Below are 25,272 nucleotides of genomic sequence, written 5' to 3' on the forward strand. Positions count from 1 at the left end.
CGTGCGCCACTCGACTTGGCGGTACTTCATTGCCAAGATAGTCTTTTAGAACGTCGCACCACAACAATAGCCAGGCAGAGAGCTCAGGGGGCGGGAATGGCTGAGTTTGACGCGGGCAAAGGAACATTCCTCCACCCAATCTTTTTATTTCGGAAAAGCAAATATTTTTAATTACGTATTAGTTATTATTGGCATTAGTTCACATGCGCTGTTCACCTTCACTTGTGAAACCCCTATATATACGTATATATATATATATATATATATATATATATATATATATATATATATATATATGGTATAGACGGTTTTATACACATAAACATTGATACTGTGTGTGCGTGCGCGCGCGCGCGTGCATATATACACGTATAGATCTATGCTCTCACCGTGCGTGTAGAGGCGCGTCTTGCGAATGTAGACGCAGACGAGCGCCATGAGCTGCAGTTGCGAGAGACGCGCGCGCGTGCTCGGTGACAGAGGCAGTAGATCTCGCAGACGACATATCTCATTGTTGATCAAATCCCGCCTCTGCTTCGACGCGCCTTTCGTTGACCTACGTGAAAGCGTACAACAAATTAATATAGTGGAACAAAATACGTTGAAAGATATATGGTCAATTTGTAGTAAAATCCATAGAAAAATACAAGATATGAAGTAAAATGAATAGTAGAATACTGTACATAGTAAAACATAATATGGTATATATTATAGTGAAATATGTAGTAAAATGCTGGGAAAAGACAGCAAAACATATTGTGAAACATATAGCAAAATGTTAGAAAAATATATAACAAAAGCTATAGTAAATTCTATCGTAAAATATTTGGCTGTAGAACGACCTTTAGGAGCTTTAGGATATGCGTGGGCAAGCGGAGAGCACAAACGTTCACTACAGAAATGCAACGTAGCCATCAGGTCGCGTTAGTATGATTATTATGTGTAGAACCGGTTTTTACCTGTCTATGTCAACGAGAAAATATTGCACATACCCACGCACACGCACACATACTCGCAACCGCGCGCGCATATATATGTAAAATGAAACTGTACAAAAATGTATACTTATGTACAAGAAAAATGACATAGTAGAAAAAGTTCATACAATAATCCTGTTTACTAGGGAAATGTGCATAATTATATGGACAGATCAAAGAAATTAGAAATGATAATATAACTATATATACTATACAGTACTGACTACATGACCGTATGCAATATAACTATTGCACTACATCAAAATTGAAGAAAAAGGAAGTGAATTATAATAGACGCTATAGCATACCTGTACATCTGAAGCGGTTGCGGTCTCGCCTGCAGAGTACGCGATGACGTCACTGTGCGGCGGCCTCAATATTCAAATGAGTAAAAAGCGTGCGACTCCTATGTACTGTTCGTCGATAACTTGAACGCACGAAAACGCATACGTGTTGCGGTGTTTCGTTCCCAACTATCAAATGCACCAGTCCGTTTCGCCGCGCCTGCATAACTCCTGGTCACGTGATCAGGTGGTACCCACAGGTGTGTTGCTCACTCCGTTGATTGACTGGCTGGCTGTTTGCCTTCCAGGTCGCGCATTGGATATAAATGAAGTCATGTTACGATGTAGCGTGATTGATCGCATAGTTAATCATAGAGTCGAGATAAAGTTAAGTATCGAAATTATCACTAGCGTTACCATAGAAATAATATAGATAACCATATAGTTATCTATATTATTTCTATGAGCGCTACATATCCGTGCACGAGAAAATGTTATCGTTGGTGTGAGCTTTTTTGTTGTACATTTTAACAGGACAGGAAATAAAAAGAATGATGTAAGCGTAATTCGGCGACGCGTTATACCTAGACAGAGCAAACAACGCCAGTTCTTTATTCGAATAAGGAACTATAGTAACTAGGCAAAGCAGTTACCATGCAGTTCCCAGTTCGAAATGCAACATTGAATTGGGAACTGGTAACTAGGCAAAATAGTTACTAGTTACTTATTCGGCCAAATTAACCCTTTGGCACACATTTATTCAAACTGGTAATTCGAACTGGTAACTGAATAAGTAGCTGGGTATCGAACTGGTAACTGATTAAATAAATGTGCCAAAGGGTTAATTTGGCCGAATAAGTAGGGGCCGCACTAGTGCTGAGAAGGTCTATGTACCCCGGGGTACTGCCGGACGTACCCTGGGTACGGTTCCGCGGTATACTCGAACGTATACCCTGCCGTATATCTAATATGCCGGGACCGTACCCGCGCCTTACTTCGCAGCTAACGATCTCTAGGGAGTCGCCTACGCCTACTGCCTAACCCTAACCATACATCAATAGTGACCAGGGTACATTTCGGCTATACCGGGACCGCTACCCAGGACTCCGACCGAGTAACACTGGGCGACATAGAGCCTAATAGCCGTAACGCGTAACTATCTCTTGCCTAGCTGTTACCAATGCAGCTTCCCTATTCAACGCGATTGCTTTCGAACTCGGGAACCTGGTGACTGCTTTACCCGAATGAGGACGGCGATACTAAGAGAAGCGTTGCGAAAGGAGGTTTGAATCCCAGCGCTATACGCCGCAGATCTTGCTGCACCAAGTTTCCGCGCCAAGGCGCACGCGGCGACTGCGGGAGACGTACGTCTACGAGCAGTATGCAGGCGCTGGCAGCTATGGTCCGTGCGCCGAATGAATTTGGCGCGCGCCCACAGATCCATAGCTGCCAGCGAAACAGCTCCGCAATTTTAGTGGGGGACACAGGAGGGTAGACATTTGGAGACGTGAACAGTGTCACTTTTTGTGAAAACATAATTTCTCTCTTCGTAACCGAGCTGTGTGACGCGAAATCACAGAACGACTGACGAAATTTTCGGCACGACTGCGATAATTTACGGGCACAGATATCAATGAAACAGTGAGCCTGCGATGAGGCTGCGTTCTTTGCACCAGTTCAATGAAAATATCAAGAGCTAATAATACCTATTTACCTAATTTACCTAAGGTATTATTAGGGCTCTTGAAAATATCTATAAAAGTGTCAACACTTTCTGGCTTCTACATTTGTGTTGTATAAGTTATTTATGAATTGTATTTTATAATGCGTCAGTGGCTTCATGTAACGAGCGGCAGCTGCAGCGGATACATAAGCTGGGTTTTTATAATAATATATGCGGAAATAATACGCCTCTATTCATGTAAATAGAAATGTTCACCTATATACAAACAATGACGACGTAATAATCACATATAATTGAACACAGCCAACCCCCACCAACCTGCGCCGTCGATCCCCATATTATTGCCGATAGCCGTAATCCTAGCCGTTCAGCTAGTTGTTGAACGTTAATTTGACCAGGAATACAATGAAACAGCTGAGCTGCATTGAGCTGCTCTTCTTTGCAAGTTCAATGAAAATATGAATAAAAGTGTGAACACCGTCTACTTCTAGTTCTACACTGTGATGTAATAAGTTTTATTATGAATTGTTATTTTATTAAGCCGGGCAGCTGCAGCGAAAGCAAGAGCTTGGTTTTATTATTATAATACGATCTTTATCTATCCATGTTCGATCTATCCTTGGCCTATGCTCTATTCATGTACATAGAAATGTTCACCTATATACAAACAATGACGACGAGTAATAATCACATAATAATCACATAGAGGTAGCCCTAGTATGTTGACTATATCGTAGGCGTTCTTGATAGCCGTAGGAGTCGGTGCATGCTATATTGCGTATATATAGGGATTGGACCGTGAAGGTATAACTGCGAGCAGGCGAGTTCCAAGTTTTTCTGCGAAGTTTTTCTGCACAACAGCAATGAGGGCCTCCCCTCGACCGCAGGGGTAGACGAAGTTTTTGCTATAAGCAGCACGCTGGTCGCATGTAATATATGCAAAAACGGCAAAACGGGCTAGAGAGGAGATGCACGTGCTCGCACGACGTGCCGTCGCCACGGGCAGCGCGGGGTCAAGAGGTTGATAAAAACCTCGCACGTACGGAGCCAGGTAATATAGCTTCGCTCTTAATATAGACTTATAGTTTTTCGAAACTTGAGCCTCCATGGGCCTGTGCTCTAACAAACAATACAAGGCTTACACATGTGTGCGGTATGAACGTTCTTTTCTTTGTCAACATGTAGAAAGACGTGAACATTTAATGTAGTACACAGTTACGTCAAACTATTCTAACGACTACTATTAGGAGACTATTACGAGACTATTCGAAGGTTGTCTCACCTATGCACGTTTCCTCCTTTCGACTCCTGACATGGAAGAACCTTACACTTGCACGCAGTACAACGGCCTGGCATCATATATCGATGGATGAAACATCGATGGGTATGTATGAATTCGAAAGAAGATATGCTCTATGCTGTATGCTCTATGCAGAGGGCTATGGTATTATGCACTCTGCTGTGCCATATATATACATCCTTGCAGTATGACGTCATCATCGCACATCACAGCATGGGGGGGTATAAGAAACATACGGCTGCTGCTTTTCCACAGAACGTCTAGTGGCAGTTCTCAGTCTAAACAACATACAATCACTGAGGCCTGCGGGGTCCTAGATGGCTACGATAATTACACTGGGACGTGACGATTCGAGCTAGACTGGTACGCGACCTTAACTCGGCCAAGTCTGTTTTCGCTACACACAACGTTTATATTTAGTCAGCGTCTGAAACTCTCCACCGCGCAGCAGTCTAAGCCGAATCGCCGGTCCCTGGTGTGGAAAATTCTGTGAAAATCCCTCGAAGAGAGCCTCGTCGCGCCATCTATGGGACGCCATATGTACGAGAATAAGTTCAGGGCGTAAATTATAATAAATTGAAAATCGCTTTTCTACAGGAAAACCTAAAGCGGCCCACCATAAAACTACCAATTACGAGCACTCGGGATTTATTTCTCGCCCTAAGTGCAGAGTCGAAAGGGCTCTCTGCAATCGCCACAACTCCTCAATTGACCGATTATGCGGCTTTCTGTAGTACCAGAGGCTTCGAGTAGTTAGTTCTACATAGAGGGCAGCGAATTGGATCAAAAGGCGCCACGAGGCGGCGCTGTTCGCGCTTCGCGCGCGTATATCCGCGGCTGGCAGATCGTCTAGTACTAGTTCCTATTTATTCCTTCTTGTCAATAAGGAACTGGGAACTGGTAACTGCTTTGCCTAGTTACTATAATTCCTTATTCGAAAAAGGAACTGGGAACTGGTAACTGCTTTGCCTAGTTACTAGTTCCTTATTCGAATAAGGAACTGGGAACTGGGAACTGGTAACTGATTTGCCTAGTTACTAGTTCCTTATTCGAATAATGAACTGGGAACTGGGAGCTAACCTCCCTGAGCTCTGTTATTGAACTCCCTACATCCGCGATATATTTGTTGGACGAACACTCAAATGGCCAGTTTTAACTTTCCTACGCAATTAAGATGAAAGTGTCAATGACACTGTAGCTCACCACAAAAATGGCACAAATGAGTGAATGGGAACAAGTGCACCGAGTGGGGGGGGGGCAGTTTAGCCACCACAGTTTTAACAGTATTTAGTGGTACTATACTAAAGGTATTAATTACTTCTAATTCATTCCTTCATTGTTCTTAGCATAAAATAACTACTTTCTAGTAACATATGTACTACAAAATCGCAACCCCCCAAAAAAATAACCCCAGCAAGCCGCGGTTTCTTGGCGCTAGCAAGACGGTAACGTTTTTATAATATTCAGATTTAGGCACTGCCTAAAAGCGGAGCTCCCGATGTGTAACGTGTAAGATTGAGAGGATACGCTTATTCCACGTAGCTGCTATATACCACGTGACAATGGTGTTTCCCTGCCCATAGCACAACTTTTCTCAAAGGTTAATTGGTTGATGGAAATGTTTACTTCGTATGAATTTTTCTAGGCGGTAGCACACGGTTGCCATCTGTATATCGCAATAATAATTTATAAACCAAAATGAATCACAATTTGTGACGGTAGATGACGCTTATACCCGCTTTGATGTTTCTTAGCGGATGGCGTTCGAAATAATGGTTATGCGTTCACGACATGTTTTGTAAAAACTTTACTCTAATATAGACGTTTTATCAGCAGGGTGGAGAGGAAATACTAACTTTTGCATAAAGATATTGTTAATGAAATCTTGTAAAACGAACGCAGACGAGTGTGACACCACAGACTGTTATCTGCGTGTCTATATAATATGCTATATAATTGCCAAAACCTACCTAATTTGGCATAATTTTCTTTTAAATATCAAAACCCTTGTTATACGTTTTGGGGCCAGCCCTTATTTATTCACATACCAAAAATGAGCAAAATCCGTTGAACCTGAACTGACTAATGGCAATTTCCATTTTTGCCAAAAAATTGCCGTGGCTCGAAAGTACGTCGACTGGCGTGCTCCAAAATAGAACGTTCAAACCTCTCCCATAGCAGTAACAACTATACCCAATTTCAAACATGTGGGTCAAACGGTTCCTGAGTTATCGTTGACCGTAGCCAATTAAATGTTGACGGAAGGACGGACGGACGTACGGCGGACGCCGACCCATGGCAATAGCTCATCTTGACGATGTCAAGGTGAGGTAAAAAAATCATACCATCATACAAGAGCTCACAATGCGGCGTCGTTTTACTGCACTTGTTCAGCACACGAATTTATACGAATAAGACGAAAAATCTATTTATACTTTTCTCTATAGGACGAGTTATGCGGCACAGAGGTATAGCACAGCGATCCCATTAATACAGCCAAAGGCTAGAACACGACACCGCAAGTCCGACAGTGACGCACTATACATACAACCTTAACCTAACACATGGGAACTAATCCATTACACGGGCAGTGCTCACCGACTAAGTGCAAAGACGATTACGTGACTTCATCATGATATTTCAGAAACAGTTATATGAGAACAGTGTCTAGATTCTCTAAAATACGAAATACGCGCGGACCCTAGCTGCTACATGTGTCCTGAAGTGCTGTACTGTGCGCGCATGCATACTCCTTTTCCCAAACCTACGATGCTTTGTCTCTGAAGGTTATATACGTGATTTTGTTTGCTTGACTAAGCAAATTTGTAAAACAAACTTAACTCTAAACAATCGCTCTAACTTTAAGCAATACTTATAACTCCGTAATTAATCTGCGATTTGTTTCGTCTTAACACCCGTTTTCGCACTATCAAACATTTTTTTTTATCCGACCACCTATAGGTGCCGTCTAGGCCGAATAACCGCTACTCAACTGTAGTCGCATATAATCAGCCGGTAATAATCAGAGGTGGTATGCTAGAACAATCTCTGACCACCATCCACGGCAACACGCACACGCAGACGTGCATAAACGCACGCACGCACGCACGCACGCACGCACGCACACATATATTCAAGTACACGACACTCATATACAGTGGCGACACACAGGTCAAATTAAACTTATTTCAGGCAAGACAACTGCCGCCTTCAATTGTTTGTTTTAAAACATTTAAGGATTTAACTGGTATTGCACTAATGAAGATTAAACGTTTATTGACGAATGAATCGAATCAATCACTTGTTTTATTTATAGAGGAGATATATCTCTATGCTCAAGGCAAACAATTTCATGAAATTTCCAGCACCTAATTATGTTACAACAACAAAAATGGTATTTTGGATATTTCTCAATTACCAGAAAGAGTGAGGATACAAAATTTTCACCACATGTTAAGCACAATATGTACCAAAATAGCGCATCAGGATTTTTCTTTAAGTTTCATATTTACTGAGAAAAATTTTAAAAACTGCCTAAATTTCAAGTCGCACGTTTGAATTTAAAATTTTTGCGAATAAAGAGACATCTCATAAAATACGGCATTTAATAACAATCCCTGACGCGCTTTTTTACAGCAATATGTTACCATTAAAACGAGTGTAACATTAAATTATTCCGAGTTGTAATCACAGAGAAATATCCATTTATACATCGACTACTAAGTCAGAAATTGGAACGGAGAAATCAGCGTTTTTCTGACGTCAGCCACGGCTCACTACACATGTACGCGGGCAAGCAAAATGCTCTGACAGTTCACATGTACCATTATACGGAGAAATGAGCATGTACACAGATGGCACATAGTGTTAGGCATCGAATAAAGTTGAAAACGAAAAATCGATACAAAATTTCCTAAAACCTTGAGAGTATCCTTAAGGCATTACAAGTCAGAGGAGCACCATGTCAAACATTTCCATCGACAAAGGGACGTTTTGAGGCAAACTTGCGAAAACTTTTCTCTCAAAAACCATTTTATGTAGATTTACATGCCCTACACACGCGATTTACCGCAAGGTAACAAAAGTACACAAGACATAGCAACCACGCTGGTTTACTGCTGTAGACATCATCTTACTTTCAGAGACGCACTCTGCAAACGAGAATGGAAACCACGGCACTTGTGCACACGCCGGTGCCGCGGCGATTATCGATCCCTTCTCTAGTTGCATTCTTCAGCCCGCCCGACCGTCCGCGCGCTGCGTCTGCGCATCTCTGGGGAAAGGAGCGCGAGTTAATCACGTGCGGCATCACACTAGCGCACAGGCCGACTCTGGATTTCTCGTAACAGCTGCAGTGGCGGCGGCGCGTCGTCGACGCAGAGGCGGCGGAACAGCGCCCTCTCGCAGCGATCGCACTCCACCTTCTCCTCCAGCCGGGCGGCGCGCGCGTGCGCGGCGCGGAGGACGCGTGCCGGAATGCCGGCCAGCCTCGCAACGTTGAGGCCGTAGCTGCGGCTTGCCGCGCCCGCCGTCAGACGGTAGAGAAACGTCACCTCGGCCGGCCGACCATTGCCACCTCCCCTGGCTCGCTGCTGCCAGCCTGAGAGGCTAAGGTCGCTACCGCCGCATCCATCCTCACCACCGCCATCGCCCTCGTCAACGTCATTGCCGCGATCGTCGTCGCTGCCATCGTCACTATTTCCGTCGTCGTTGCCGGTGTCGCCCTCTAGCATGAACGCCATGTGGTAGTTGGCGATGCAGTGCGGGAGGCTCGTCTCGAGCGCGGCGACGTGCGGGTAATGCGTCACGAACAGCGTCAGGCATCGCAGCTCCGTGGCGACGTATCGCAGCGTTGCCGTGGCGATCGCCGCGCCGTCGTGCGTGCTCGTGCCGCGGCCGAGCTCGTCGAGCACGACGAGCGACCGGCAGGTGGCGCTGGCGAGGATCTCTGCCGTCTCGGCGAGCTCGAGCATGAACGTGCTCTGACCGCGCAGGATGGCGTCGCGCGCGCCCATGCGCACGTGCACGGCGTCGACGACGCCGACAACGGCGGCGCGCGCCGCCACCCACGAGCCGACCTGCGCCATGATGCACGCGAGTGCCACCTGCCGCACGTACGAGCTCTTGCCGCCCATGTTGGGGCCCGTGACGACGACGCAGCGCCGCCCGCCCGCGTCCAGGTCGGCGTCGTTCGCGACGTACGCGCGGCCCGCGGCCTCCATCGCCGCGGCGACGACGGGATGCCGGCCCGCCTTGAAGTGCAGCACGGGGCCGTGCTCGACCATCAGCGGGCGAGCGTACCCGCTCTGCCGCGCCGTCTCGGCGAGCGACAGCAAGCAGTCGAGCTCGGCCAGCCGCCGCACCGCCACCCGGTTCGCTCCGTGCTCTGCGCCGAAGCGCGCAAGAAACTCCCGCCAGGCGGCGCCACAGTCGACGTGCAGCTGCTCGCGCAGCGCGCACAGGCGGCCATGGAGCCGCGCCGCTGTCGGGCTGCGGAAGCGCGTGACGGCCTTCGTCGCGCCGACGCGCGTCCAGTCGGCCGGCACGGACGCGAGCAGCGAGTTCCTGACCTCGACGAGGTACTCGGCGCCCGACACGGTGACGTAGTCGATCGCGGGCATGCGCAGGATGTAGCGGATCTCGCGGCGGTGCGCGACCAGCTCCGTCTCCACGTCGCGTATCGCCCCGCGCGTCGCCGCGACCGCCGGCGTCGCGTCGGCCGCGCGCAACACGCGCAGCTTGTCGCCGCGCCGCGCCGCCGCCGCGTCGATCGCCGCGAGGTGGTCGCCGACGCCGGCGAGGCGCGCGGGGAGCTGCGCGACGATGTCACGCAGCAGCGGCGAGCGCGGGGCGTCGTCGGCGTGCGCGGCGGCGGCGACGCGCTGCAGGGACTGCGCGACGGAGAGGAACTCTAGCGTCGAGCAGCGCTGGTAGTAGATGTTGCAGAGACCTCGCTCGACGTCCGGCATCTTCCCGAGTAGCGCCGCTAGCTCGACGATAACCCCGCAGTTACCTGCAGAGAGAGAGTCAAACCTGGTTGTAAAGGTCGCACGACGAAGGCTTCTTTTACAAACAGGTGTCCGTTCCGTAGAGGTGGTTTTATCGTACAATTACCAATCAGAGGAAATGCCCCAAACTATAACCTTCATAGCCAGGTGTCCATTCTATAGAGACGGCAGCTAACACAGGTTTAACAACAGGATCACCCCAGTGGTACACGTGGCAATTGGCGACCCCCCCCCCCCATAAGCAATCATTACTCCTATAACTACTAGATACTACTACTAGATTCCAGTAAAACGATACTGAAAACCACAGGATTGCACTTCACGTCACGCAAATGCACTAGCTTATGTGTCTGTATACCATATGTGCACATTTCTAGTTGCACGTTTCTGTACATGAGATCATTCTCTCTTTGATAATGTCGACAGATTCTATGCACGATGCAACGTCAATAAATCGAGCCTTTAATTTCCTTTGACTTTCTACACGTGTGCATAGATATTCCAATATCTCGTCTGAAAAACGTAGTAGGATGAGAATGAATACCTGCTATAATTTCAGCAACCGCATCCTGCCTCTGCTCAATCTTCTTAATGTCGCAGAGCGGTTGAGAGAGCCAGTGTTTAAACAGGCGGCTACCGAACTTTGTCCTGGTGTGATCCATCACCGACAGCAAGCTACCCTGCACCCTGTGATCCGTACTGTTCTGAAATATCTAGAAATAAAATTGATTACGCAATTTACCTCTCATTTAATTGCCCCCTAATTGCAATAATTACGATTGATGCTTTTTGTCCATATAGACAACTTTTAGTTTCCACGAAACCTCTTGTCTGTCGTGGCTTATTATATTTCCAATAGATGGTTTAAATTCTGTGAGACGTCCTAGTTGGGAATATAGACAAGATGGCATTCTATGATCCTCCTGTTTATTACTACGAGGTTTCTAAATAAAATTCCCGAAACCCTTCCATGAGATAATACGGTTAGTAGGCTCGCAACAGCGTTGATAACAGTGAACACGGCCCCGTACACACCTCTAACGAACAGAGGGCCTGTGCATTTAACTTCATGTGGTCGGTGCTCTCAGAGAAATGTCGCATGTTGCACGAGAGCTTTAACACTGTGTCGAGATTGAACTCCTTTAAATACTGTGCGACTGCTGTCAGGCACTTGACCACACCATCGGGAAGCTGGTCGCACCGGCCTGCGTTGAAGCTGTCCACTTGTTCAGAACTTTCAGGTACGAATGCAGCACCTGCAATGCACGTGAAAAAAACGATACTACGTGGTTCGAATGTTATGGCGACCTAGTGTTAATTATGGTGCCATAAGCAAAACTGCAGAATACACGACGTGAAACAACGTGTTTAGTTGTTCATAGTATCAGCTGTAGCTTGATAGATGGCAACTTTGCAAAAATCTCCATGTTGTGAGCTTATCCAATCCCCTCTGATTGAGGGTTTATAGTCCCCTCGAAAAAGGTTACAGTGATATTACACTTTCAAAAGCAGGTGTAAGCCACTCTGAATAAATTCAATCTAGAACCAGGCACGCAATCGGACAGGCTACTTTCCAGACGATATCGAGCCATTACCGGGTAGTCTCTCGACACGAGGGTGTTCATCTCCCGTATACGCCGAGATGCCCTTCACAAGATTTTCGACATCTGCACTCAGTGCTTCCGGCAATAGGAACTCGACCGGCTGTATGTGCGAGATGACGGCAAGCAGACGACTGCAGCTTCTCTCGTCATCAAATTCGTCGTAAACAATGTCGCCTAACAACACAAAGTGAAGAACAATGGTAAACAAATCTCGCTAACCAGCCAAACACTATCGCAAACTGACGTGGGTCTTCTTGTTAACTACAGAGATTAGTTTTGCACTAGGAGAGTATCACATAATATTTACTTGCGATTACATTTACCTTTGTCAGGATCTAGTTGATTAAATATTAATTTTAAAATGGTAGTTCATTTGTTGCTCAACTGTTATCATGTATGCTTGAATAACATATTAATTTAATAGGCAGTATAAAAATGATCACTATTCTATATGCAGAAGTGGAATTAAAAATGTTTAAGAACAAGAAAATTAGTGCTTTGAGTTCAATAGTTTGTAGAGGCACCAAGACAGTGCTTTGAGTTCAGTAGTTTGTAGAGGCACCAAGACAACTTACCTTTAACATCTATTAATTATTTCCCCAAAGAAACCTTTAAAAATTCCACAATTACTATTAAGTATAATGTAAAACAGAGTACAATCACCTGTGCCGGGTTGGACAGCTACGACTGAAATGCTGTGCAGCTTTGAACCAACAATGATGCATTCGTTGATGCACATGAGGTAGTTTGCAGGAGGCAGCAAGTCATCTCTGCTCTCCTCGTCAGAGTACGCGCCCTGAGACAGCGGATTCACATCCTCACCAAGAAGTGTAGATTTCGTGTACACTGCTGACACCTCTCTGCTAAAGAGGGAACTTTTGGTGTCACCTGCAAAAAGACTCACATTGATCCGAACTACTTCACAGATAGATGACTCTCTTACATTAACTATAGCTCTAACAGTATTAGCACCAAATGTTTCTAAAAAGTCAGCACGAACATGTCAGGATTAATATACCGTATTTCACGACTAATATAACGCTCTGATGCAACAGATGCATCATAAAAATAGAAGGTAGTAATCTGAAAAAAAGGTTTGATTGCAAAATAGCCCTCCGCATTACCGTAAAAAAGTTGCTCCCTTGCTTTTTTCTATATTTAGCTCTCAAATTCCATGTATTTCTTAAGCCCTCCTCACAATCATTGGCTATATATAGTATATACTATAGGGTATTCTAATGAGTTGTATAATATACTGTATTTTATCTAATAAAATCATAGCTATAGCAATATCCACCACATCGAGCTTTAGCATATAGAATGCAAGATGGGTTTTGGAGGCATTTTCTGAAGAAAAGCATCCCAAAAGCTGCAAAACAAAGGCCTAGATTCTAAGATGATCTCTATATATACATATTTTCAGCAGTGAATAATAATAGAATCTATTATTATTCACTTCTGATATTTCCATACGATCACTGCTATCGTTGCCTAAGACAACACACCTGCCGCCTTGAGAGCCGAGGTCTCCGTCTGCTTGACGACGGCAACCTTGTGGCCGGCTGCCACCAGGCGGCGCAGGTGTACAAACAGCCGATGCGTCGGAATGCTCGCAGTCATGAAGTTATGGTCGAGGTGACAGAAAATGTTGAGCTCTTTCGCAGCAATCTCAGCATCAGTGCCAAAAAACCTACAAACATGTTTATATAGTTAGGACAGTTTCAAATTGCACATACCATTTTAAATAGTGCGCATGCGTGAGCATTGCACTTAATCAAGTTAACAAGCAACCACGAGGCAATAAAAACTATAAGAAATACACTTTGTGTGAACACTGTGCATTCAATAAGTAGTTATTAGTTGTAGAAAAAATATAGGAAGTTAGGTAAAAGCAGAAATATACATCAGTTTATTAAGTAACAAGAGCCGCAAAGCGTCTGGGCTCATCTGAGGTCTGTTGCTACGATTATATACGTAAAATTTCAGTCGTGCGTAGTACCACATTTGTTACGCGCAGATATGCAGACACGCAGTTGCGTACACATCATTGTTAGGACACGCCCACTATCGCAGATGGAGGGTAGGGGGAGGGGGTGAGGGAGGGGGAAGGGGGAGGGTGGGAAGTGGGGGCTCTAATAGCAAAAGCAGTTCACTCCTTTGTTAACAGTCAACAAATCCATGTTTAAATCCCTCCTCTTGAGGGTCAAAAGGTTATCAGACACTTACTCTTCGCACGTCAGTGGAAAGCACATTTCATGGTCCTTTCAATAAAGCCATAAAAATGGTAGGTCACTGCTGAAACAAAAAAGTTTTTCAATTGCTCCGTCAGACCATGTCCTCAGAAAATGTCTAAAATCTGCCCTGTGCCCATTGACCTTTGACCTGTGACCTCCAATTTCGGCACAGTGATGGCTTTTCCTACCATGATGCTATACACCGACTATCACGAGCCTAGGTCGAGCCGTTTAGATTTGTGCCGCAATTCTGCATTTCCTCCCTATACCTTAAGTTAAGGAGTGAATGTTCCCCCTTATTTTACACCGCTTGACCTTTGACCTTTGACCCCCAGCTTCGACATCCCAACTCGTTTTCGGATTACCCCCCCACGTCCCGAATATCGTGACCGTACGTCGAGCGGTTAAGATTTGTGCCCAACTGTTGACGGACGGACGCACGGACGGACGGACGGACGCACGGACGGACGGACGATCATGCGATTCTACAAGCTGCATCTGACTATGTCAGATGAGCTAACAAAAAGTAAACATGCCACTTGCCTGTACTTGTAGCCACATTCCACCATGAGGAGAGTACCTGGGTGTTTTTCTTTGATAGCAACAATCTGTTGTTCCAACGGTGTGTATTTTAAATTTCGGCCTGGAAGCCGAGTTCCATCGTCTGTCAGTGTTGAACTATCGCCAAGCTTTGGACTGGTAGAGTCTGGACTAACATTGCGATTCCGTGAATATGTTTCTAGATGTGATGTCAAAGATTTGCCAGACTCACAAACTGTATGCGAGCGTAAAATGCCTTCTTCTAAAATGTCCGGTACATCGTCATTTTTCTCCCTAACATTGTTCTGATTAGCTACGAACGTTTCTAATTTCATCAAGGTAGAAGAACAGACTAATCTTTCGTTAGGTGGCGCATTAGCTGACATTGCTGGTGAAACTGTATCAGTATTCGTTGGCAACTCATCTCCTTTCTCCAGTTCGATAAGTTCTACCTTCCTCTTCTTACGAGCAGGTTCATTGTGGACACACTTCTTTACACTATCCGGTGCTGCTTCTGTAGTCTTGCCTGGCACTACATGCTGGGCTTTCTTTACGCCATCTATAAAACAGGTAATTCGTGGGAGTATCTTAATTTTAACTGGAAGTTATATTAATGTAATCAGTATAGTTAATGTAACAATTCAACAACAAAATATAATAGACAACGAGTAGTGAGACTTACCTGATTTAGCCGAACAACAAGTTTTATTCGAAGGAACATTAGACGTACGCACTTTAAAATAATGTGATATATTTGCTTGCTTTGGCATGTTGACTGTTTTCGTATTTTTTTTACAATTTAGAATCAGATCTCAATAATCATAACCATTGCATTGATGATTTGTATCCACGATATTGAATGTTGTCTGTATATCTGAAAATAACAAACCATAAAGAATGAAACCACACCTGAAATCAGAAGTACGTACATTGGTGAGCCGAATTCAGAATAATGTGTCACCGTGTAGCATTGGTCATTCCATCAGGTTGGGAACAAAGTGTGACATGATAGTGAAATTTTGAAAATGTTCAAAAAGTAAATCTATCTATATTTTCGAATAAGAAAACTATCACTTTAAAATTTAGAAACAATTATATGTTGTAGGTGTACAGGAAATTTGTCAGTGTACCATACATAATGGCCTGTCACAGAACTGTCATGGCGCTCCAACGTAACAAAATTTCGACTGACACCACCAGTTGGTGTATTTTTGCACAAACACCAATCAATTTTTTAGAAACTGGATTTTCTAAAAATTATTTTCATACAATCAAACTTACAACTCAACTACAATAACAACAAATTAAATATGATATGTTACATTTTTTTCTTCGTGGAAGTAACTACTTACACCTGCGTGAATGGACGTAACAATTTGCGATGTGTTGACACCATAGAAGTTACGTCGAAGTGGTTGTTTTTTTTTACGATCACAGCTGATGTGTTTGGGATTTTCAGACAGTGAAAGTAGTTTTTCATGAAGTCTCAGTCTGGAGAGGTTTGGGGTATTTCTCGAACGTAAAACCATAAGAAAATTTTGAAATATGCATTGTTAATATGAAACGAAATACTTCTTTTCATAGTTTCCACATGTCACACATATTTTTACAAATACAACTCCTGACACCATCATTTGTCGGTTTTTTTTAACAGTGAAATTTTGTCCAATGGCAATGCACTGGCAGCGAGTTTGGTCTTGCTTTGATTGAAGCTTAGGTTTTGACTTTGTCACAAGCTACAGCCGGTTATAATGACATAGTCACATACTTGTTCATAATGTTCATACATACATACATACATAATACATACATACATATACATACATACATACATAAAAACATACATACGCATCTTAAAAGCAACTTCAAATGTTATATAGTGCTGCATACGCAATGTTCCCCAACCCAATGGAATGACCCACAGGCACTTGAAGCGTTTCATCTGTAAACACACGCCGCCGCCATTGCTGCTGCGCTCACTGACACATAAATATACCCCATAGGCATATAGGCCTACAAGTTCAACTACATGATCATATTCATATTCGTGATGATAGCTATAGGCCCCGGGGGGGGGTCACTATATATGCCGGTATTACCCCATGTGCGTTCCAAATTTTGCGGGTTAGGGGGTACGTGTTTTTCAACTTCTAAAGCGGGCCCGCGCGAGAGCAAATAGGCACCCCTTTACAAAGCTAATCCCGCAATAAGCCCTCGGGATCGTTCAAGTCAAGCACCGCGCCCGCAGTAGGCCCCCCTCACGGGCCCCCTCCATTCCCTCCACTCTTTGCCCTCCACTTGTCTGCAAGACCTCGCAATAGGGGGTAGGGGTCCGGGTAGGACTCTTGGCAGTCTTGCTCTTTCATTGTGTATGCAATAGGGGGTGGTATTCTTCAATTGTGTCTGCAATAGGGGGTAGGGTTTTCCAATGTGCAGTTCGCACTAGGGGGCCTATTATTTTTACTTTTAGTGAGAACGCACATGGGGTAATACCGGCATATATAGTGACCCCACCGGGAGCTAGGCCTACCTGCCGCGCGCTTGGCAAGCTCGACTTTATATGGCCCGTGCTAATTAACCATGAACATATAATAGTAACTACAGAGCGGCATTTTATAACTTGAACTTATTATCAAAGATCATGAACAATCACGTACATATACCACTAAGTAGCCAATATAAGAATCATAACAATCTTTATCGTAACCTTTCACAATAGTTTAGTCAGTCAGTCTGGTTTAGTTTGGCGCCACTTGATCACGTTAGTCGCGCTCTCACTGCCCTCTACAGTTGCGCAGGTAGCGCCTAATGTTTTTAGTAGATTTCTTCATAGCGGACCACAATAAATTACCTTGTAAAGTTGTATTTAGGGTTCTTAGGCATTGAACTCTTGTTTGAGAACAGGGTTATGGATTCTCCGTTTAGTGTGTGCGTTCCTGCAACACCTTTGATATCACAAACGGTCCACAGACCTATGCAGCTCCTCACTGTGCCAGACATAGAGAGCCAATCCATAGCGAGTCCTGCAGCAAACAGAGGCCAACCTGTGGCCGTTGTACCTGGTACACGTAAGTAAGGCTCATAGGGTCTATCACAGACTAACGGATACATCCGTTAGTCTGTGGGTCTATGTCCTCCAGGGTACTGCCGGAACGTACCCTGGTAACTATCTGATATGGTTAGCGTTAGGGTTAGGGTTAGGGAGTAGGCGTAGGCGACTCCCTAGACTCGTTAGTGGAGTAGGCAACTCCCTAGACCCGTTAGTGGAGTAGGCGAGGTACGGTCCGGCATATTAGATAGTACCAGCAGAGCATATAAATCACGTTGATTTATATGATATGCTCTGGTACCCGGGTACGTTCCGGTATACCGGACCGTACCCAGGGTACGTTCCGGCAGTACCCTGGGGGACATAGACTCTCTCAGCGTAAGTATGATCAGCCGTTGGCTTTGGCATTGCATTATAGTTGGTATTTACTTTTGGTTATAAGTTACTATTGGTTTCTACAAGTTACTATTATTAGTTAAAATTTGCGTGTCCTGGTTTGCAACAGTCAGAAAACTGTTACTGGGTACATGATTATAATAGGCCTATTCTGTATTCATTGATTCACCTCATTCTATCTGATTTCTACCTGCTCTGACACTTGCGTTTACACTGTGCGTTACAGTTACACTTACAGTCATCCAAAAATAACCGTGTCCTGTTGTAGGTTCTATCGATGAACGGTGGGAAAATATTCAATATATATAATATTTTACTCTTCAATAACAATTACTTTACTGCTTCAGCCTTTCCAGACACTCACCCATGTTCAACTCCACAACTGCCACTGGCTATGCTACATCACACTCACTTGACACCACTTCCTTGTACACCACAACGAATTCAACAATTTACATCCAACAACCCTTGCCATGAATTTGATCAAAGTAAGTTGATTAACAACCCATAATAGGAGGATAATACGTAATAATCATCTACTACAACCTACATTATTGATTTAGCTTGGACTTTCCTTAATTAGTTCTTAGTTCACTTTTTAAAACTCAATATGTTGTAATAGAGCGTACACATATTGATAAAGAAAGTTCGAGGTTAAAAGTGGACATCGGGCAGGGTTAGCCTATTTAATTTAATCAAAACAGTCCAGTGTATCCTGATGACGTGATGCAATTAGTTATTGATAAATTATCCGTGCAGGAAAACAACTGGATCAAGTTGTGCCAAGAACACCTTGTCAATGCAAGCACATGGTTAAATCATCACCCGCATGTGAAAGTGTAACCCCTCTAACTTCAAATACTGCACTACCTGATGTTCTCAGTCCGACAGTTCTAACACCAACAGGTGATTCAATTAACGTCAATTATTTTTTTACAGTACTGCTGTTTACAGCTTATGATTTATCACTTATAACATTAATACTTATATACAGAGATTGTCACTAATACTGCAAAGAAAAACTCATTTGTATCATGGCAGCTACGTGATTGTACATTCCATTGACAGACGTTACAAGGGATCGAAGCACTGCTAGGCAGAGAAGAACAGCAGCACTGAGGGGAGCGGGTGATTCCACTCTTGATGAAAGTGCTGACGAGAATAGGTGTTCCACGTCAGATATACTAGACTGGATTGTTTAGTTAACAGCTACGTGAATCAACCATAATAGACGGCCAGTGAGAATAATATGTATTGCTTTTTATAAATAAATATGTGCTGTACAAGTATAGATATATATGTCAAAAATCTTTTACGTTCGTGTGTACTGTTTTGTATGGCATGTTGTTTGTGTCGATTTTTCGATAATTCGATTTTTGTTTTATGGTTGATTTTATCGCATATAACATTCGATTTATCACATATAACATTCGATTTATCACATATAACATTCGATTTATCTCAATCAGCAGTAAATACACCGCGAGAGCTGCGAATCTGATAGCAGATATATCTTAATTGAGCATCGACGGCACAGCGCAATCGAATCATTCGATTCACAACAATCAATCGAATCAATTCGCACGCATCATCGACGCTGCGTGATCGAATGAGTTCGATGCGCGGAGGGTGGGAGCTCGAATGATATCGACTGCATAACATTCGATTCACGCATCGAAATGATTCGGGATTCACCGCGAGCGGAATCAATATCGCAGCTCGAATTACACACGCATCGAATTGATGGTGCATCTCGAATCATCGAACTGAATGCGTGAATCGAGAATGCATTCGATGCGTGAATCGAATCATTCGAGTGCGTGAATGCGAATCATTTCAGATTCCGTGAAATCGAATGAATGCATCGAATATTCGATTCCACGCATACGAAATGATCTCGATTCACGCGATATCGAATGATGCATCAATGCAATTCGATGCGTGAATCGAATGATTCGATTGCGCGAATTGAAATGATTCGATGCAGTCATTTCGATTTCACGCATCGAATCCATTCGATGTCACGCATCGAATGCATTTCGATTCACGCATCCGAATCATTCGATCACGCAGTCGAAATGATGTCATCGTATGAGCCGATGAAAGTGAATCGAATGATTCGATGCGTGAATACGAATGTTCGATGCGTAATGCGAATGATTCGATAAAAACGCGAGGAATCGAATGATCTCGATGCATCATTCAGATTCACGCCATCGAAATCATCGATTAACCGCAATCGAATGCATTCGATTCCCAATTCTATCTCATTTTTTGCGAATCATGTCGATTTCACCATCGAATCATTCGAGATTCAACAGCATCGAATCATTTGATGCATCAATCGATGCCGTGAATCGAAATGATTCGATGCGCAATCGAAATGATTCGCATGCAGTGAATCCAAAAGATTCGATGCGTGACAATCGAATCGATGCAATGTCGAATAACATTCAATTCGCCCGCATCGAATCATCACTCGATTCACGGCATCGTAATGAGCGAATCGACATGATCTCGACTGCGTGATAATCGGATGTTCGACTCCGTGAATCGATGATTCGATGCGCGAATCGAATGATTATCCGATGCGCGAATCGAATGATTCGAAGCATTTCATTCGACTTCCACGCATACGAAATCATTCGGATCACGCCATCGAAATCATTCGATTTCGACGCATTCGAATCATTACGATTCATCGCCAATCGAATGATGCATTCGAGATGAATTCAATGCGTAGGACAGTCGAATGATTCGATGCGTGAATCGAATGATTCGAGTGCGTGAATCGAATGATTCGATCCGTCGAATCGAATGATGCATGTCGATGCATTCGATCAGCGCATCGAAATGTCGCATTCACGCATCTGAAATGATCAATCCGAATCATTCGATTCCAAGGCAATCGAATGAAATTTGAATCGCAATCTATGAAACAGAATACACACCATAGTTTTGGTGTATATTTAATTAATTTACGGTTTGCGATTATTTACTCCTGATAATATATGTGTGTGCGTGCGTGTGCGCGTGCAGCGTTGGTGCGTACGTGTCTGTGTGACTGTGGTTCAATGATCTAGTTTCCATTTCTTAAACTTTTATTTTTTAATTCGTGTAAAATTAAGCGTATAGAGTCATATTCAAAATTATTTATTTTTGGGGGTTTTATATCCGGTCCAGCCCAACAAGATAATATAGTAAACAGTCTATGCTTTGTTGTCCTCAAAGAATCGCCTTGGCCAAGTTCGTTCATGATATAATACATTATTACGGAATATTATGTTTATATCTAGCACTTTGTTCGTTTATATTTACTGATTGTGAAAAATGTCCTACCACTAAAATATCGGTTCTTGTCGCTCAGCAGAGAAGCGACGCATCGAACACGTCATTTAAAAAAAGTATTAATGACGTTTTATACTTATGATGTCCCCCCCCCCAGAAAAAAAAATAATACTATTTAGGTTTGGGGCAATCGCGCCGTTCAACTGAAAATTCGGGTTAAGACTATCCGCGCTCATTCTAATCTCCTCATAAAACCAGAGGTAATAAATAAAATCAACCTACTCCCGGTAGTCTACCGTTGATCAAAAAAACACGAAACTAATAACTAGCTTATCGCTCAATCAGCTGTTGCACATCGCCAGATAAAGTGAAACAATTAACAATCAACAATGATCTAACGTTCACAGCGTTACGTTCTAAGGCAGCAACCGTATCGTAGTTTCGTCTAGCTCGCAGTTTGCTTGCAAATAGACGCGTCTTTCTTCCAACTTGAGCAGTTAAAATCATGACTTAATACACAAAGGCATCCGTGTAACAGCCAAGTAAAGACATCGGTGGGCCAGAAAGTGAGTGTAATTTATTAAGAAATATAATAATATAATATTAATTATGGCTGATTTATCGAGTTTTAGTTACGTTGATAAAGTCGTACGTGTGCTAAAATATAATAATCTTGTTACAGTTTGATGGCACTAGAATAAATGATATACCGAAAAACTGGACAGGCTGCAGAACTTCCCCTTACGGTAAGGGCATCATCACCCTCAATTCAGGTCCCAGCGTTTCCACTATTGACAATTTCTGTCTATGTAATATGAAACAGAAAGAGATGATAAAATGAATTATAAATCATTTAGTTAAGATTACGGCCAAAGCTATAGCGCGTCCACACGAGCAATGAGTACGTTGGTGTGGTGTAGAGCACTATCTCCACAAAAATGGTGCGTAAATAACCCGGGTTTAAAAAAAACGTTAAAAAATGTCGCGGCTTGTGCCGTCACGTGAGTCGGCGTAAATTTTACTCGTGGCCAGAACCTTCTGATAATTATTTTCTACATGTTACGTTGTTACACTAACAACGCTACATGAATATTATTGCCTATTTATTAATTGTACATGCAAAGATTATGCCATGCAACATTTCTGCAATGTACACCATTACACCTAACTGAAAAAATCGGTCTGATCTGCTTGAAACATCTTTCGCATTGGGACGCTAACATCTACGCGAGAAAGCAATACACGTGTATAAATTTCTGCGTAAGAGTTTTGATTCAGGCAGCTAACGATGAAGCGCGGTGGCGACCTGAGAAAGTGTTCGTAAGAGAGAAGAGCTCGCATTCGCATAGTGCGGCTAGCGAGGCGGCTAAAGCGCAAGCTGCCGCTCCTGAAAAGTTGACACCTTTAAAGCTCCACAAACCGCACATTCCCGGCCCAGCCACTGCTAAGTCTGGTAAAGTAAAAACAATAACGGTGTGCGGTCGCCGTGAGTGGTGGCGTGCGTTGCGTGCCGTGAGTGTGCGTGCGTGCAGTGTGTGCGTGCGTGCGTGCCGAGGTGATCGAGGCGCAAGACGCGTGTGGATTGAGACAGCAGGTATGGGTGTTGTGTGTGCGCGATGCCCGTGGCGTGAGTGCGGGGTGCGTGCATGTTGAGTGAGGCGCCACGCGTGGATTAAGCGAGGAGTAAGTGGTGTGCGCACGTGTGTGTGTGTGCGCGGCCGTGAAGTGCGTGCGTGAGTGTGTGCGTCGCGTGCGTGAGTGGAGTGAAGTGAGTGATGCGCGAACAGCGGTGATTGAGGGTGAGGGTTTGTGTTGTGTGTGCGCACGTGTGGTGCGTGCGGCGTGCGTGTGTGGGTGTGGTGTGTGATGTGCGCGCGCGCGCGCGTGTTTGTGTGTGGGTCCGGTGGTAAACGTTTGATGTGTCCGTGAATTACGGTCGTATGTGCGTGATTGTGTTGCGGCGTGGCGGCGCCTGGATGTATATACGGAATATCTGCGCGCCATCTATAAATCCCTCTTCGGCGTATCGTTTCACAAAACCGCACTTATTTTACACACGGGCAATTTGGATTGCTTGGAGCTGGTTTGGCGTCATAAAAATCTTACACGGGCGGGACAGAATTTAAGCTCATCGGTGTTACCCATAATCTCCATGCCACATTTCACCAAATATCTCTTGTGTTTACACGCGAACAAGAAACTTGGGACAAAGCAGTACAGCGCTGAGGCAATTGATGGGCCGGATTCCAGGTCTGGTCAGATAGTAGTGATAAGCGCCTAAACGCCTGGCATCGAAGGCCGGTTGCTACGACGATGTTGAGACATTTGCATGCCACTCATCATGGCGATAAAAAGGTAAGGTGAAACTCAAAAACCATCGCCGCAGCACACGCGCGGGCTGGCGCGCGACGCACGTACGCAGTAACCACCGCACGCCGCGCAACACCCCACAAATACATGCACACCGAAGCGCGCGAGCGCCGCACTATACAACAAACCAACACGCACCCAACACACAGCAGCATGAGAGCGTACGATGACGCGAAGAGCCACACACGCAGACTCACGAGCCGGCCACTCACGACGGACGCCTGGTCACCGTCACCAATAACAATTCATTCGCTCTGTGGATTCTTTCACTCTACAGCGGTCATTATCACCCGGGTCCAGCCGTGCTTGCGTGGCGACGCGCACCTATGGCGGGGAGAGAGCGCTTGGCGGCCTTCTACACGGCAGCTGGCGCTACACTCAGACGTCTCACCAGGACCTGGTGAAGGGAGGTGCACGCGTGTCGCGCGCGCCTGTAACAATACCCTCTTCCCATAAAAGAGAGCCTACGTCGCCATACGGTCGCGCAGGCTTACAAGATCAACCGTGGAGGAAGAAAGCATCAAGCGTACCTTACTCGACTGAGCAGCAGCGTGGCAGGTGAGTCATCCTCTCCTAATTACCTGCATCGTGCTATCTCCACATAGATATTTTGCCAAGCCACACGTGTCAAACCAACTACAAGAACTTAGAAAGTCCGCTGCCGACTATTACAGCCGCCGCTAACCCGCTAGTGTGTCGTGGCAGAGATGCATCGAACTACCGGTAACGCAGATCTGTCTATTCATTCGCGCCTCTGTCTACGGTTGTTAGCTGAACGGAATGTTTAGCGTTACAAAGCCCGCTAGCTAACCCATTTACTCAGATGATACAGACCTATAGCGATCGCGCACTAGGGCAATGCAGGCAACCCGTTTTCAAGGACACCTATTGGCTCATCCCTTTGGTAACAATCTAGGGATCTGTCATAGTCCTATGTATGGTATTGTTATGTAACGTAGGCATAGGTAATTGCCTGGAGTAAAACATCATAAAACCGACTTAAACGTGGCGTCACGGGGAGACGCATACTGCAATAGGTATTGGCCTGGGACCCAGTTCTCTTGCAATGCCAAGCAGAATTCAATTACAGGGAAGCTAGCTAAGCAGGCGAAGAGAGAAAATCAAGAAAAAGGATAAGCCAGACCACAAATAATTATGATAAATGAAGGAAACAGTGGGCAGCCGCAGAAACGGACGCGTGCAGATATTGGAGGTGGCGATCCCAGTAATGCCAGACGGGCCACCTTGAACCTTGCACACACGTCAGTGTAAAAACGCTGAGTACGCTTGACTTATTGTAAGAGCACAACGCTTCACCGTCAAATTTTGTAGCTAAGGGGTTCCCGACTGTGCACGCGGTTGTGATAACCCAGTGTTCCCCACCTAATCCAGTCCCAGGAAAAACGGGCACATCGATTAAACACATATTGATTTATGTAACGTTTCTAATACGGAGCGACATATTACCATGACATTTTATGGTTCCCCGACTCCCCACCAGAATCAGGAGGCACCATGGTGCTTGTACTTTTCACCGT

The 25,272-nt window shown here is 44.7% G+C and overlaps 2 protein-coding genes across 2 annotated transcripts in view; one reads left to right on the forward strand and one right to left on the reverse strand.

Annotated features, from left to right (window-relative positions):
• Positions 1 to 8,107: 8,107 nt before the first annotated feature.
• On the reverse strand, positions 8,108 to 17,648 carry LOC106812240 (DNA mismatch repair protein Msh3-like). Its single transcript, XM_014816070.1, has 9 exons — positions 17,483 to 17,648; positions 15,314 to 15,505; positions 14,635 to 15,190; positions 13,363 to 13,547; positions 12,521 to 12,745; positions 11,849 to 12,031; positions 11,289 to 11,509; positions 10,798 to 10,966; positions 8,108 to 10,258 (listed from the first exon to the last, which is right to left on the reverse strand). The coding sequence occupies exons 2-9, from the start codon at positions 15,399 to 15,401 to the stop codon at positions 8,559 to 8,561; spliced, it is 3,327 nt and encodes a 1,108-aa protein (XP_014671556.1). The 5' UTR covers positions 15,402 to 15,505; positions 17,483 to 17,648; the 3' UTR covers positions 8,108 to 8,558.
• Positions 17,649 to 23,516: 5,868 nt separating this feature from the next.
• Positions 23,517 to 25,272, forward strand: part of LOC106812241 — a 6,847-nt gene continuing 5,091 nt past the window's right edge. Inside the window, exons 1-2 of the mRNA XM_014816071.1 lie at positions 23,517 to 23,619; positions 24,340 to 24,457. Coding sequence (XP_014671557.1) covers positions 23,517 to 23,619; positions 24,340 to 24,457 — 221 coding nt within the window. The remainder of the gene's footprint in view (positions 23,620 to 24,339; positions 24,458 to 25,272) is intronic.

The sequence above is a fragment of the Priapulus caudatus genome, unplaced genomic scaffold (assembly GCF_000485595.1).
Source record: "Priapulus caudatus unplaced genomic scaffold, Priapulus_caudatus-5.0.1 Scaffold626, whole genome shotgun sequence".
In the NCBI taxonomy this organism is placed as follows: domain Eukaryota; kingdom Metazoa; phylum Priapulida; class Priapulimorpha; order Priapulimorphida; family Priapulidae; genus Priapulus; species Priapulus caudatus.

Bases quoted from the DNA above. Each gene is read 5' to 3' on its own strand.
- LOC106812240 (XM_014816070.1), bottom strand. From the start codon at position 15,401: ATGCCAAAGCAAGCAAATATATCACATTATTTTAAAGTGCGTACGTCT. The intron at 15,191-15,313 runs GTAAGTCTCACT...CCTGTTTTATAG, and splicing joins TTGTTGTTCGGCTAAATCAG to ATGGCGTAAAGAAAGCCCAG. The intron at 10,259-10,797 runs GTATTCATTCTC...CTCTCTCTGCAG, and splicing joins GGTTGCTGAAATTATAGCAG to GTAACTGCGGGGTTATCGTC.